Source organism: Poecilia reticulata, chromosome 13 (genome assembly GCF_904066995.2).
Source record: "Poecilia reticulata chromosome 13, P_reticulata-male-v2, whole genome shotgun sequence".
Taxonomy (NCBI): Eukaryota; Metazoa; Chordata; class Actinopteri; order Cyprinodontiformes; family Poeciliidae; genus Poecilia; species Poecilia reticulata.
Window position 1 is genome coordinate 17,109,391 of NC_088842.1, and position 15,195 is coordinate 17,124,585.

General features: G+C 41.6%; 1 protein-coding gene across 1 annotated transcript; it reads left to right on the top strand.

Annotated features, from left to right (window-relative positions):
• The first annotated feature begins 196 nt into the window (after nucleotides 1–196).
• Nucleotides 197–6,979, top strand: fam124b (family with sequence similarity 124B). The gene is made up of 8 exons (XM_008425442.3): nucleotides 197–648; nucleotides 744–904; nucleotides 2,594–2,625; nucleotides 2,952–3,161; nucleotides 3,343–3,738; nucleotides 3,883–4,079; nucleotides 4,612–4,774; nucleotides 5,257–6,979. Exons 2-8 carry the CDS (start codon nucleotides 852–854, stop codon nucleotides 5,829–5,831), a joined length of 1,626 nt encoding a protein of 541 aa, XP_008423664.2. The 5' UTR covers nucleotides 197–648; nucleotides 744–851; the 3' UTR covers nucleotides 5,832–6,979.
• Nucleotides 6,980–15,195: the final 8,216 nt, after the last annotated feature.

The window sequence follows — 15,195 nt, forward strand, 5'->3', positions numbered from 1 at the left end:
AGAATTGTACCAGTATGCCATATAAGTGTTACAAATTTACACAATAAGTTATACCGGTTATCTGTATACATTTATACATTGGAATTATTGGAACAAAACTCGTAAAACTGCATGTCAATTTAGAAGCAAAGTTTTTAGATGAGTATTTTTTTTCTCCCGTTTTTTTTTTTTTTTTTTTTATTCCTACAAAGGACTAAATTACTGGAATATATTTCCACCATTCACCAAACAGTGCTGATCTTTTATTTCATGAGGTTATTTACAAATTGACCACTCTCCCAAGATTGCAGATTTAAAGCGCCTTAATATTTCTGGGTGTACATCTAACTTGTCTTTCACAGGTTTTAATGCTCTTAGCAAACAAGTTCTTACATTTCCAGGGTTAAGAGCCTCCCGTCAACACGTCCCCTACTCATTTAAATCTGTCCAGGCCGTCTGCTGTCTCCTTTGTCCTCCCATATTGTGGGACTCATGCCATCTGCTCTCTGTTATCATTATTATAGGCGGCTTTGGATTTAAAGTCGCCCTTCTCCTTGTGCTCCCTTTCGCACAGAATCGACTCCCCAAGCAAACTCCAGACTATTTTCTCTCAACGCTGTAACGAAGGTTCATCCCGGGGTTTCTTCTTCTGTTTTTGTACGGTCTGGAGTAAGTACATTTCTTTTTATTCTAACGGTGTGCGGTTGCCTAGTGACGTCAGTGTCCCAGTAAGATCCCAGTCTCCCTTGTTTCCCCCACTTTAGAAGGCTGTGGAAACTAATCAGGATGTTTTACACTCCTGAGTGGGCTTACTGGAAACACTGCTCAAACTTTAAGCTCGGAGCCCAAATGTAAGGAGAGTGGACCTGACGATGTGGCGAAGAGCCGGGGATGAAAACGTGGACTCCGGAGCTGACACAGCCGAGTGAGTATCAGCTTTAGCTTGCGGCTAAACGCTTAGCCGAACAAATTCGCTTTCTAGCACACAATGGACCTTAATTTGCCCGGAAATCCACATAACTGGCTTCAACTGTAAAAGCCCCAACTATTTAGAGGTTTTTAAGAACTTCTTAGGGCTTTGAGTAAAATTTTTTTTTCTTTGTGTCGTCTTTTCCTATAATTACACTTTTTTCAGGTCCTGCAAGCTAACAACAGATAAAATGTTGTCATGGTGACCGCAGGAGCGGGCTGGGTTCCAAACAGACATAACCACAAGATGGCGATAGATCTTCGTGTTTTGAATAGCTTCGACAGACTTGCAGATGTTTTGGTGTTTCATAAGACATCATTGAGCCATTGATAGACTTTCTGTTAGACTTTATTTGTTATAACAATAACAATAGTTGTAGAAAAAATCTAATGAAGTCATTTTGTTAAAACTTTTTTATTTTATTTTAAGCTTTAGTGAGCTATTCAAAATATGAAAATATTTTCTTCATTACAAAGGGAAACTAAATGTGGTTGCAGAGAGTTATTGTATATTGGGAAGGAAAGTTCTTCTGTAGCAGTCTGTATTACTGGGGCTTTGTTTTTCTAATGCCGTCTCATAAAAAGGAAGGTCACGGGTGTCCATAATTTTACTTGATTTTATGTATAATCTTTCTTTGTGTCATCATCTCCAGAAATTCCACAGTCGTCCCCAAAACAGAACCAGACTTCTTTATCAGATTGTTGAGCCTTTTCAGGTCCCTGATGCTGCAACCCCAACAGACGGTGGCAGCAGCATCTTATAGAAGATATGCAGCATCTTGCTGCAAACCTTGATGGATCTTAGTTTACTCAAGAAGTACAGTACATCCTCTACTTCTTTGCCCATGAAGCATATAAATTATGATCTAACAAGGTTTCTCCTGAAATCTGCCATCATCTCTTTTATTTTGTTCACATTCAAGATGAGAGGATTGCTGCCCACCATGACACAAAGGGGCCCATCAGCTCTCTGTAATCAGCTTCTAGTCCATCTCTGAGATGGACTAGTGGCTTTGATTAATGCAAGTATTTAGAAATCACGAGATACTACACTTACTTTGTATGGTTTTTTATGTTTTGTTTGCAGGTATTAAATATTTATTAGTAATCAAAGTAATGATTTTACTATCCATCCCTCTACCAAACCAAATAATTTCTAATTTTGTGAAATCATTTTTGAGTTCATTTTCAATATCACTTCATTATGCCAAATTATCAAATTTGTCTTATTTTTATTTCATTAGTATTTATTTTAGATGTACTGTAATAAAAAAAAATGCTCATTGTGATATATTGTGCATTAAATGTTTTGTGTTTATTCTTTAACACATAAGATGTGGTCGTCTTATGTGTTTTTTCAAAACTTTCATAGCTCAATAGGCAATATTTAAAACGTATGCAGCCAACAAGGCTTGGGTTGCCAGCGTAGATGTTTTCACTTGCAGGTTTTTAACTTTTTTATTTCCAATATTATCCATTCGTACATAATTCAATGTATTTATTTTACTTAAACCTTATTTAATTTATGTTAATTGTGTTAATATTTTTCCCTTCAAGCTTTGCATTTGTTTTTAACCAATAATATGACGATCCGTCTTTTCTTTCTTCCGCCCAGTAACTCTTCTCATTATTTCACTTGTTTCAGATCTGTCAGCAGCAGAATGTCGTCGTCTGCTAGTAAGTATTCCTTTACTCACATAGGAATAAAAGCATTTCTTAAAGAACATTTTTACTCTTGTAAAGCTGTAAAACATATGTATGTTTGCAGTTTGTCTTTACATAACTTACATTTCTGAATTTTTATTAAAACGACAGGAGATGTGAAAGTATATTTCTTCAGAGTTTATGCTGTTCTCCTAACCCACAGGAAGTTTATTCTTGTCAAAAGCAATACTAAACACATGGTGTTCCGCTGAATCCATGCAAACTCGCAGTATACTGAGATGTGCATTTCTTTTTTTTTTTTTTTTATTCGTGCCTTTCGGGTTTTGTTTTCATCCCAGGTGACCTCATGAGCGGCCGGGTCGGGCGGCAGCGCCAACAGCAACTCTTGCCGATAAACCTGCATCTGCTGGCCAACCCTGGAGATTCGTTGCTTCTGCAGCAGACGCTGGACCGCCTGCTGCGCTGGCTGTGCCCAAGCCTCCGGATCTTCCATGTATCAGAGAGGGCTTCCCCCTTCAGAGCTCACACTTGCCTTCGTCCTGTGGCCGGTGAGTATTTCTGCTGCCCCTCATCTTTTATCGCAAAGGATTCAAATAATTGTTCAGTAGCAAGGAGAAATTAAGGAAATTGAGAATTTGATGGCTGCAACGGACAACCGATATAAAGAAAATTAAGTGGCACATTCTCTAATCTTCTGTTGAAGATCCAGCCTTTGCCTAATTTTTTCAGACTACCCTTCTCTGGCCATCACCTTCTTCCTCCACGAAGCCTACGGAGAGGAGCGGATCCTCAAAGTGCTGGACTTCTTCCAGCGCCCACCCTGGCAGTACCACCACACCGAGAGCTGCGGCAGCCGAACCAGAGGGATCCACATCACTTCCAGCAGTTCCCCCTCCAACGCCCTGCTGCGGCCCTACCTCCTGCCAAGCAGAGACTTTTACAGTCTGGGCCCCGGCATGCCTGTGTGGGGGGTGCGACCCGTGCACTGTGGAGGAGAAATCCTGCGCATAACGCTGTACAGCAGCTACGACAACTACGAGGACGCTGTGAGGTTCTACGAGACGGTTCTGCAGCGGCAAGCCGAGGAGCAGAAGGCTGGTTTCTGCTGGTTCACCCTCCATGCAGGTTGGATTTATGTCCTTTTAACCTTCGTTTAAGTAAGAAATCAAGCTACGGATTTTAAATGGTGTCCCACAACATATACCTCCTCTGTTTTGCTTTGCTTCGTCACATGTGTGCCTGCTGCTCCCTATTGTCCTTGCTGCATAGAGCCCGGTCTCTGCCTCCAGCTGGCCTTGAAACAGCTGTCTCCAGGGGTTGGAGTGGAAGCGTGCAGCTCTGCTGTGCTGCAGTTCAGTGTGGAAGAAGTGGGACAGCTGGTCCCCCTGCTGCCCAACCCCTGCACCCCCATCAGCAATATACGCTGGCAGACTGAAGACCTGGACGGTAACAAAGTTCTCTTTCAAGTGAGTTTAAGAGATTATGTGTTTAAAAGTGTGATGTTTTATAAATTTCATTGTTGTGAGCAGTGCATACACGAGTGTGACTGATGTCGCTAAGACCCTACTGCTCCTGGCTCTGATTGGTTGTCTGATTGGTTGTTTGTGACCAAGCTGTGTATTTCTGCAGATGGCAGTAGAGCCACACTGAGGATATCTGTTTCATATAATATTGTCAGTACATAGACAGTTTTAAGAAATATTTAAAAAGCTTTTTTGGTCCTGTGATTATTCAACTGGATCTGGTTTAGATGTCAAATATGACAATGACACTCCTGTTTTTTTTTACAAAGTAAATCTACCACACATCACAAACTGTGATAGAGAGATTATATTGGATTAAATCAACATGGGCAAATATCATGTTTATTTGATTGTTTCCTAAATAAATCGGACTGAATGAATCTCTTTAAAAATTGGGGAAAAAAAACACATTTAATTACTATGTTACATTTAAAGTCCTGGGGTAAACTACAATCCTTCTCCTCCTGTGCTGCAGGTGAAGGCTCCAGCTCAACCTCATCGACCTCTGACCTGTGCATTCCCTCTCACCTGCCTCAGTTTGCCACCTCAAGGAGTGCAGCTCCGGAGCAGCGGACACGGAAACAGTTTCCTGCCATGCGGCCTCACCGCTTCTCTGACGATGCAAACTCACAGGCAAGGTAGGAAGCTACAGATTGGACTCATTTTGGTTTCCTTCCCACCGTTTATAACAAAGTCAGGTTGATGTGGACCAGCAGGCCACATGCGGCCCCCGGTCAGAGTACTTTCAGCCCTGATTGTGGAAAATTGAGGTCGGGAGGGCCATAAAAAAATCTTTCAGAGGGCCGAAAATGGCCCCTGGGCTGCACTGTGGAAGCTCTAGATCTAAGCCGCTCATTGTAACTCTGAACTGATCATTTTTCTGTATCCTAACGCTGCTTTAAACTTCACAACTTTCTCCCTGACCTCTCTACTGTGATTCTGTTTCACTAATGTTTAACAAACTTCGGAGGCCTTAACAGAACAGCTGCTTACGCATTAAGATTAATTGACTATTGGATTTCGAAGTATCAATGTAAAGGAGGCTGAACACAAATTCATCCCGCATTTTCTCCTGTTATTTGCGACATTTTATGTGGCCCTGCTGATGTGTGTTTGCCAGGAATCAGACCGCGCAGCGAGCCGGTTCTTGAGAAGCTGCTTGGAGGATGTGGAGGAGCAGAAAGTCTGGGGTCAGGCAGCTGCTGCAGCACCCCTCCTGGAAGCTCCTGTTACTCATCCCAACGCAGCAGCCCCGCTCAGCTCTCCACCTCCAACCACCCCGACTCTCCCCTGCGCCCCTCCGTCACCCGCTCTCTCTCCCATCTCCTCCTGGAAGAGGAAGAAGAGGAGACCAACGTCGACACTGGAGTTGCCGTCTCTCCCCTGTTGGACACCGCCATCGCAACCATCACTCGCTCCTCCTCTTGTGACCTCTTGAGGACTTGTAACTCTGAGAGACTGTCAGTGGTTGGGGCTTCACCTGTGGGGCAGCAGGCAAAGGAGTTGACTAAATGTTTGCCACAGACTAACCATCAGGCGCCCTCTGGTGGCTCTAAAGGTGCAAAAGAGGAGAGCAGGACCACTGCAAGTGGACAAAGACCTTCACAGAAGCTGCTGGCAGAGAACAGCACATCGACAGAGCTGTTGTCAGCATACATAAACCATGAGGAGCCGGTCGATGAGTTCTTTATCTGATTTCCCGTCACATAATCTGTCCACAGGGCACAGTGATGCAGTCTGATAAACGAGGGCCTGTTCTGGAGAACAAAACGCAGCAAAGTACCTCGGCAGGCGACCTGCTTCACCCAGAGGTGTCTGAACCCCATTAAGTGGCTTTACTGGTCTTACTGGTTCATGTTTTACAATAACGACACTCTCCAGAGACCCAGCAACTTCGAGATTATGTTAGCAGAAAAGTGTTGACAGTGTTGAGCTTTTACACAGTACTTTACAATAATGTTCGCCTTAAAGTTTTCCTCATCTTCTAATGTTGCTACCATGAACACCAATGCATTTTATTTTAATTTTAAGTGACAGACCAGTATAAAGTAGAGGATAATTGGGAAATGGAAGACAAATTATGATTGGTTTACAATTTTTTTCTTGTCATAAATTTTTTTTAAAAAAGCATCAGCTTTGACCATCATCCCTGTTACTGCTGAATGAAAGAAGTTCCACAGCATGATGCTGCCACCACTGTTTCAAAATAAGAGTTTTCCTCCAGTGTTTCGCATGTGATCAAACCTTCTTCCAGATGTTCACTCTCTTCTTACAGCTTTTGTCTTCCCGCTCTTCCTGTATGGGTTTGTTGCAGTTGTGCCATATTCTTTCCATTTCAGATGATGGAACTCTGTGAGACTTTCAAAGCTTGGAATATCACCAAACCCTTCCTGCATCTCATTTATTTTTGCTGATTTTTTTATGTTTACTAGCAACTCCTAGAGTTTTTACCCAATATCCGTATTTCACTTTTCAGATTTGAATTTGTAAAAAGTAATTAGTGATCCATGTATCCTTTTCCTTCCATTTGATGATTATTCTTTACTTTGTGTTGGTCTTTCACATACAATCCCACTAAAATACATTTTAAGTTTATGGTTGTAGTCAGAAATGTGACAAAATCCAAGTGGGATTCATTCATATTTTTGCAAAGTACTGTATTTAGATTTTCAGACGATGTATGCAATTAACAGATTTCTCTCTAAAATCCAAGTCGGACCGAAGATTTCTTGCTGCATAGGAAGGTTTGTACCTGAATAAAATGATACTTATATAGAATACAAGAACGTTTGTGCTTAATTTTTACCTCTCTGTCAGGCATTACTGGGGCATCATTACTAAAAGGAAGAAAACTTTGTGCCTGCAGCTTATGTGATGATACAGCCTGACTTATAAAGATTCACGGAAATTAAACAAAGCGATGGCTGTGAGTCCACAAGACAGCGGTCAGCTTGAAAAAGCCAGTGATTGGAGTCTGTGGACTTTCAGCTTATTGTTTTGTCTGGTCTGTAAATGCACCAACATCTAACCACTACCAAGCTTAGCTAACAACACTCTTCAGTGTGGTGGTTGTTACTAAAAGAAGACTCAGTGATGGGTATTTAATTTGACAGAGGAAGTATAAAATCTGTAACAAGCTGTTCAAAAGGAAACCATTTTCTATGGAAATGTTTATTCAATATATATGTTGTTACGTCCACCAGGCTCGTTTGATGGGGCAACATTAATGGAGACCACACAAGGATTTAATGTGTAAATGAAAGTAGAATTTATTAAGTTATATGAAAGAAATAACCCTGAAGAAAAAAGAAATGCCTGAAATAAGAAACCAAAATAGATTAGAGCAAAACCTATAAATAACCAGAAATGAGCGAATGCAAAACCTAACAAAACTCAACCAAAAGATACAAACCAAACCAAGTGGGGATCTGAGGAGAGGGAAGGGAAAAGCCTTCCCTCTGCTGTACGCCTAGCAGCTTTAAAGCTGCAGGACGCCAATCAGAGGAACACCCAACACCTGCAGGGCCTGACTGCAGGACCCTGCAAGGAAAAAGAGGGCAGGGCCCACTGATGCCGTAACACCTTCCCCCTTAAAACAGAGGTTCCCACTAGGACCTCTGTAGACATTTTTTCCTGCTAGTCTGGTCCATTAATGGCACGAGACAATGCATCAGCCAGCACATTTTCAGTGCCTCGAATGTGCCGAATTTCAAGGTTGTAAGGCTGTAGAAATAAGGCCCATCGCATCAACCGCTGATTGGGGCTCTGTAAAGAGTGCAGAAAGGTCAAAGGGTTATGATCTGAATATACCACAACAGGAAATGCACCCCCACCCACATACACATCAAAGTGCTGCAGGGCCCAAATAAGGGCCAAGGCCTCTTTCTCAATGGTCGAATAATTAAGTTGATGTTGATTGAACTTCCTAGAAAAGAAACACACTGGATGGTCAATTCCTCCTTCGTCAGTCTGCAACAAAATGGCTCCTGCACCCACTTGACTTGCGTCAACCTGTACCTGGAATGGCCGGTCTAATCTTGGAGCAGACAAGACTGGTGCAGTGCTCAAGAGAAACTTGACATTTTCAAATGCCTTCTGACAAGCTGAGGACCACCTAAACTGGACTTTAGCCTTCAATAGGTCTGTTAATGGAGCCACTACAGTAGAAAAGTTCTCACAAAAGTTTCTATAGTAACCCACCATCCCCAGAAATCTCATCAACTCCTTTTTTGAGGAAGGAGGTGGGAAACCATCAATGGCTTGGACTTTTGCCCATACTGGTTTCACTTGTCCTTGCCCAACAACTTTTCCCAGATAAGTCACTGTAGCTCTTGCAAACTCACATTTAGCTAAGTTCACAGTTAGGCGAGCATCCTGAAGACACTGAAACAACTTCTGGATACGCAGCACGTGTTCATTCCAGGTGTCACTGAAGACCACTACATCATCCAAGTAGACAGCACAACCTTCCAAACCAGCCACTACTTTATTCATCAGCCGTTGGAAAGTGGCAGGTGCATTCCTAAGGCCAAAACTCATTACAGTGCAAGAGTATAATCCTGATGGTACAATAAAGGAAGACACCTCTTGGGCTCGAGCAGACAAGGGTACTTGATAATAACCTTTGAGCAAATCAAATTTACTCACATACTTTGCAGTTCCAACCTGATCGACACAATCTTCCATCCGAGGAAGCGGGTAAGAGTCAGGCTTTGTAATGCTGTTCAGTTTCCTATAATCAGTACAGAATCTAAAAGTACCGTCAGGTTTTTTAACCAACAAACATGGCGAAGACCAACTAGAACAAGATGGTTTAGCCAGGCCATTGTCCAGCAAATACTGAATTTCTGACTCCAAAAACTTACTTTTTTCAGGAGGCACACGATAAAAATGTTGACGGATGGGTTGCGCATCTCCCACATCTATGTCATGCTCAATTAAATTGGTACATGTTGGAATGTCACTGAACAAGGCTTGAAAATCCATAATGGACTGCTTCAACTGCTCACTTCTTTCTGCAGACAAATGACTCAATAATGTCTGTATGTTAGACAACATCTCAGAGTTTTTAAGTCTGGGCTGGAACACTGTGTCATCTGGAGTCTGCACATCCTCATCCAAACCTGTGTTGCAGCTCGAGTCTGCCTTCACAGAAGCAGCAACTGCCTTCACATCTTTTTCTTCCAAAGTAGAACCAAAGTAAGGCTTCAATAAGTTCACATGGCAAAGCTGAGTTGGTCGTTTACGGTCTGGGGTAGAAACCACATAGTCCTGTGGTGACACCCATCTCAACACAGAATACGGACCATAAAACTTTGCTTGGAAAGGTGAACTCTGAATGGGAAGTAAGGCAAGCACCTTATCTCCTGGATGAAACACTCTATTTTCAGCTTTCTGGTCAAACCATCGCTTCATTTTCCTCTGAGCCTTTTTAAGATTCTCAGAAGCTAGTTTGCCAGCCAAGAAAAGTCTGCGACGAAAACCATTGATGTAGTCAAACAGGTTTGATGGTGGCTCAGACCTCTCCAAGTTGGTTTTTAAAATAGCAAGAGGACCACGCACATGATGTCCAAACACTAGTTCATTTGGACTGAACCCTGTGCTCTCTTGTACAACTTCCCGAGCTGCCAGAAGTAGCCAAGGCAGACCTTCTTCCCAGTCTCTACTCAACTCTGTGCAGTATGCCCTCAACAAAGCCTTCAGGGTTTGGTGAAAACGCTCTAGTGCCCCCTGGCTTTGAGCATGATAAGCACTGCTTTGTTGATGGACTACACCTAGTTGTTTCAAAATCTCACCAAACATGCGTGAGGTGAAATTGGTACCTCTGTCAGTCTGAATGGTCTTTGGGATTCCAAACACTGAAATAAAGTTAGACAAAGCTTTGACCACCGACTTTGTTGTAATGGTTTTCAGAGCATATGCTGCAGGATAACGAGTGCTTTTACACATAACCGTCAGTAAATACACTGATCCGGACTTTGAAGGACTCAGTGGGCCAACACAGTCAATGATCAAGTGTTCAAAAGGCTTATCAGCAGCAGGTATTGGAAAAAGTGGAGCTGGTTTCAACGTCTGATTAGATTTTCCAGTTAGTTGACAAGTGTGACAGGTTTTCACAAACGCAGCAACATCTTTTTTCAGTCGCGGCCAATAAAAATGATGTAAAACTCTATTATAAGTTTTATTGACTCCAAAATGACCAGACAATTCTCCATGAGCAGTTTTCAAAACAAGGTTTCTGAACTTGACTGGAACAACAACTTGATAAATTGGACCAACAATATCCCTGTCACTGTAGGGTAACCATTTACGTACCAACAGATCTGCTTGTAGAAAATACCCACATGATGTTTTTGTGTCCTGTTCAGCTGTCTGGACTTGGTCAAACAGAACAGCTAAGGTTGTGTCCTCCTGCTGGGCTGCAATCAACTCACTGAGTGACAAAGGAACAGGAAGAGTTGGCAAACAAGCAGTCTTCTCAACAGAACTAGGCTTACCAGACTCAACCTCCTTATCAGCCAAAGCACGAGTGATGGCACGAGTTACTGCACAAGCTGGAAACGCCTCAGGGAAGTCTTGAGCACATTTGTCTGACACGGAAACAGATGGAGACGCTCGGACCACTAGAGGAGGTGCAACATCTCGCCACACACGTCCACCTGCCAGATTGTTTCCTAAAATGAGAGACACCCCTTCCACAGGCAAAGAAGGACGAACACCTATCGTCACTTCTCCTTGTACCAGTTCTGACTGCAAATAGATCCTATGGAGAGGCACAGAGAAAGTTTCCATCCCAATACCTCTAATTAAGACACTACGACCAGTATCAGAACATGAAGAAAATGGCAAAATAGAATCCAAGATGAAAGATTCAGATGCTCCGGTGTCACGCAGAATCTTTACAGCCACTTTATTAGAACTTCCATTCAGAGTAACAAACCCATGTGTGATGAAAGGAGAGTAATCTTGTCCGACATCCTTCACAAAGTTCTGGGGATCTGAATCGGTCAGCTCTGAAAAAGATTGAAAGTCAAGAGGTGCAGCTAAGACAGTTGGTCTTACACTTTCAACTTTAGGTAGCAGTGTAGACTCCACTGAATGCAACTGTGTAACACTGGCTAAAGCCACAGGTTTTCGATGATCCTGTTTGCCCCTATTTGATTTAGTTTTGATATTCAGAGGACACTCATTTTTCCAGTGTCCCTTCTGGCGACAATAGTTACAAACCAAGTCTGCGTTAGATCTCAGTGTATGATCCAATCCATTTTTACCAGGAAACCGGTCATAATGAAATTCCTTAAGGCTGTGGTCACCTTTCAAATTAGAATCCCTCAAAGCTTTATGGGTCAGAACATACTCGTCTGCTAAGACAGCAGCTTTAGCAGCAGTTTTTACTTTATGTTCATTGATATATATAGCCACCCGTTCTGGAATAATGTTCTTGAACTGTTCCAACACCATCAAGTCACAAAGTGATTCAAAATCATCCACACCTTCAGCTGATAACCAACGAGAAAACTGGGTGTTTAGTTCTCTGACCAGATCCGTGTTTGACTGTTTTTCAGCTTTCCTGCAGCTCCTAAATTGTTGCCTGTAATGCTCAGGAACCAATTCATAAGCTTTCAACACAGCTTTTTTAACAGATGTGTATACCTTTCTTTCAGCTGAAGTTAATGAAACGTATGCTTCTTGGGCCTTACCCACAAGCACACTTTGCAGCAGCATGGAGCAATCTAGATCACTCCAGTCATTGTCCTCTGCCATGTCCTCAAACAAAGAGAAAAACACATCAGGATCTCTTTCATTAAACTTAGGCAACAGCTTCAACATGTTAACCAAGTTATGTCCAGAAAACCCATCACCACCTTGAGACAGATTAACAGATCCACCACTTAACCTGCCCTCAGACCTCAACTTCAGGCGCTCAGCTTCCAAAGATAATTTCTTCACCTCCAACTCATGTGCTAACCTCTTCTCTTCTTGTTCCTGTGCTAGCTGCTTTTCCTGTAAAGCTAGTTTTTTCTCAAGCTCATATGCTAGCCGCTTTTCCTGTAACTCTAATTTTCTCTCCTCAAGCTCATGTGCTAGTCGTAATTTTTCTAACTCCAACTGCATTTCCATCTCAGTTTTATTCGACTGAAACTTTAATTGAGAAGCTTGAGACACTGTTGAGCTCGACAATTCATTTGGAGCACCAGTTAAAGAAACTGAACCGAGGGAAGTTTCATCTGTCACATCAGCATCTGAAAGAGAGACAGGAAAGACATTCAGTTTTACAAGTTCGTCTTTTAAAAAACTTCTTAGCGGAGGTAACCTTAATCCTTTTACATCTTCAAGATCAACTTTAAAGTGTTCAGCTACTTGACGAATCTGCTCCTTTGTAAGCTTTTCCAAGAGTTCTAATGTTGGAGAAGACAAGAACGAACTCACAACGTCCATCCTCAAACCAAACTAACCCAACAACCCCACTTTCAAAAAAAAAAAAACAATACAGGTCAAAATATACCAAATTGTTTAAACAACCACAAGGAAGTGCATGACTGGTACAAACAAATGGCAAACCTCCATTTTCCTACCACTAACTAAGTGCCAAAAACCCTGACTAACCTTAGCCTAGTCTTCAGGCCTTCCTCCAAGAGCCAAGTCACTTTAAGCACCAAGATACCGCTGGCAGCAAATCCCTCCAGGCCAAGACCTCTCAGGCAGCAAACCACGGCGGTGCCCTCAGCCCAGAGTCCAACCCAAAAATAACCAAAAACAACAAACAGGGTAATCTAAAATGAAGTTGCCACAAACAAATACCAGACAGCACTTACCTTTTTTCAAAACACAACCCTCTCTCCCCACCAACAAAAATCCTCATGGACCTCCAGCAACAAACATGAAACATCAAAAATGTCCAAAATCTAGTAAGGTAAAATTCCTTAAACTAGCCAAATAACCTGCAGTACAGGAAAACCAAAGTCAGGGGCATGTAACTGCAACCTGAACTCACCAATGAGGCCAATCAAGCATAATTAGCTCCCACAATGGCAACCATGAAGGGACGAGCCCCCACAATGTTACGTCCACCAGGCTCGTTTGATGGGGCAACATTAATGGAGACCACACAAGGATTTAATGTGTAAATGAAAGTAGAATTTATTAAGTTATATGAAAGAAATAACCCTGAAGAAAAAAGAAATGCCTGAAATAAGAAACCAAAATAGATTAGAGCAAAACCTATAAATAACCAGAAATGAGCGAATGCAAAACCTAACAAAACTCAACCAAAAGATACAAACCAAACCAAGTGGGGATCTGAGGAGAGGGAAGGGAAAAGCCTTCCCTCTGCTGTACGCCTAGCAGCTTTAAAGCTGCAGGACGCCAATCAGAGGAACACCCAACACCTGCAGGGCCTGACTGCAGGACCCTGCAAGGAAAAAGAGGGCAGGGCCCACTGATGCCGTAACAATGTTTAATGCTAATTCAAACACTTTTTTTGTCTTGAGCTCAACTTTTCCAGGTACAAAGAGGAGCATTCTGCTTTAAGACACAGAGCAGGGGTTGTAAACGATAAGCCACTGGTTACAGGACAAACTCTGACCACTGTCGCCTTTGTATTCCCAATATGAATATGATAATATATATAATATAATATATAATGATGCAGGAAAACTAGAAAGAAATATTTGGTTTTGAAAGAGAAATCTAAATCAACGGGGGAAAGCTTTCTTGCTTCTTCAGTGTGAAGTACTTTGAAGTCTTCTGGACTAAATGCTGTACAAGTAGAAGTCATTTACAAAAAACGAAAACTGGCCACACAGCCCTGATTAGTGCATCTCTTAACTCTGTAAATGCTTTTTTTTTTTTTTTTATCTTTTTTTGTTTTGGTTGTCAGAAAAAACCCACAGGAATCCCACTGCTCAAGTGGAATATGAAACATGAGGGGTATGTATACGGATTTCTCAGATCTCTGTTATTTTTTTGCGGGCTGTTTTGTTTTTACTGAAAAAGCTAGTCGAGACACTCCTTTGAGGCAATGCTAAAAAGTTCATATAGCAAAGCTGTACATTTAACAATACAACCTTTATTTAAAAGGAATTTGCTATAACTTAACACATTTATAAATGTTTCAAAGCCTGAAAATAAAGGGTTTTTTTCAGTAAGCAAAAAAAAAAAAAATCTGTTAAGTCTCTAGATATTTCAAAATAACACCCATTGGAACTGTTATTACAAACATATCTGGTTTTGTTTTAAGCTCAGAGTTTCAATAGTTCATCTAGAGAAAGTCGTCAGGTATATCTGAGCGCTCTGTTGTTTAAAGAACATGTATCTTTTATCACGATGTTGGTCCGGTGTTGATGTTCCCGCCTGGTTTATAGAAAGCACCACCCTAGCTTACTGCTCTGTAATACGGTAGCTTGTCAGAGATGATCGGTAGCTTTGTGATCAGGTTGTCAAACTGATTATTTAAAGCGGAATGTACTACAACAAAACATTTGATTTTTTTTTAATGCATCTAAATTCATATTGTTGTATATAATAACCTTATGCCTGCCTACATATATATGTATATATATAAATAAAAATAACCACTTCACTACGCCCTCTCTTATTGCACACAGGCCTATCACATGAAAATAATTAAATCCACCAAGTGTCTACTCTTGTATGTCTGCTGCTTTAAAAAAGAAATCAGGTTCAAACATTTGTTTGCCTACTATTTGTTCCCACACAGTGTAGAAAGCTTTAGGCTTTCTGTTATATATGGGAACATAGAGAACAGTCACAGGTCAAAGTTCACACACATAGCCTGCCACAGGTACTGGTGATTGAAGAGGCTATGACTAAAATATATAGTTTCTCTTAAAAATATACACCAAATAGACTGTTGCACTATCTGTTTGAATTTGGCAGATCAAATCAAATCTGCATTAGTTAGACAATTACACATACCTCGTATTAGTAGCGTTCAGTAGTATAAATACTGTGTATGCTGATGGAGCGCTGTCACTGTCAGGATCTAGTGCCAACATAAGGGCTATTGTTCAAAAAAGTGCAGGACCCTTCCTCTATG

Excerpts from the sequence above, each read along its gene's own strand:
- fam124b (XM_008425442.3), top strand. The coding sequence starts at position 852 with ATGTGGCGAAGAGCCGGGGATGAAAACGTGGACTCCGGAGCTGACACA. Across the intron at positions 3,162-3,342 it reads TTGCCTTCGTCCTGTGGCCG|ACTACCCTTCTCTGGCCATC; the intron begins GTGAGTATTTCT and ends TAATTTTTTCAG. Across the intron at positions 4,775-5,256 it reads GATGCAAACTCACAGGCAAG|GAATCAGACCGCGCAGCGAG; the intron begins GTAGGAAGCTAC and ends TGTGTTTGCCAG.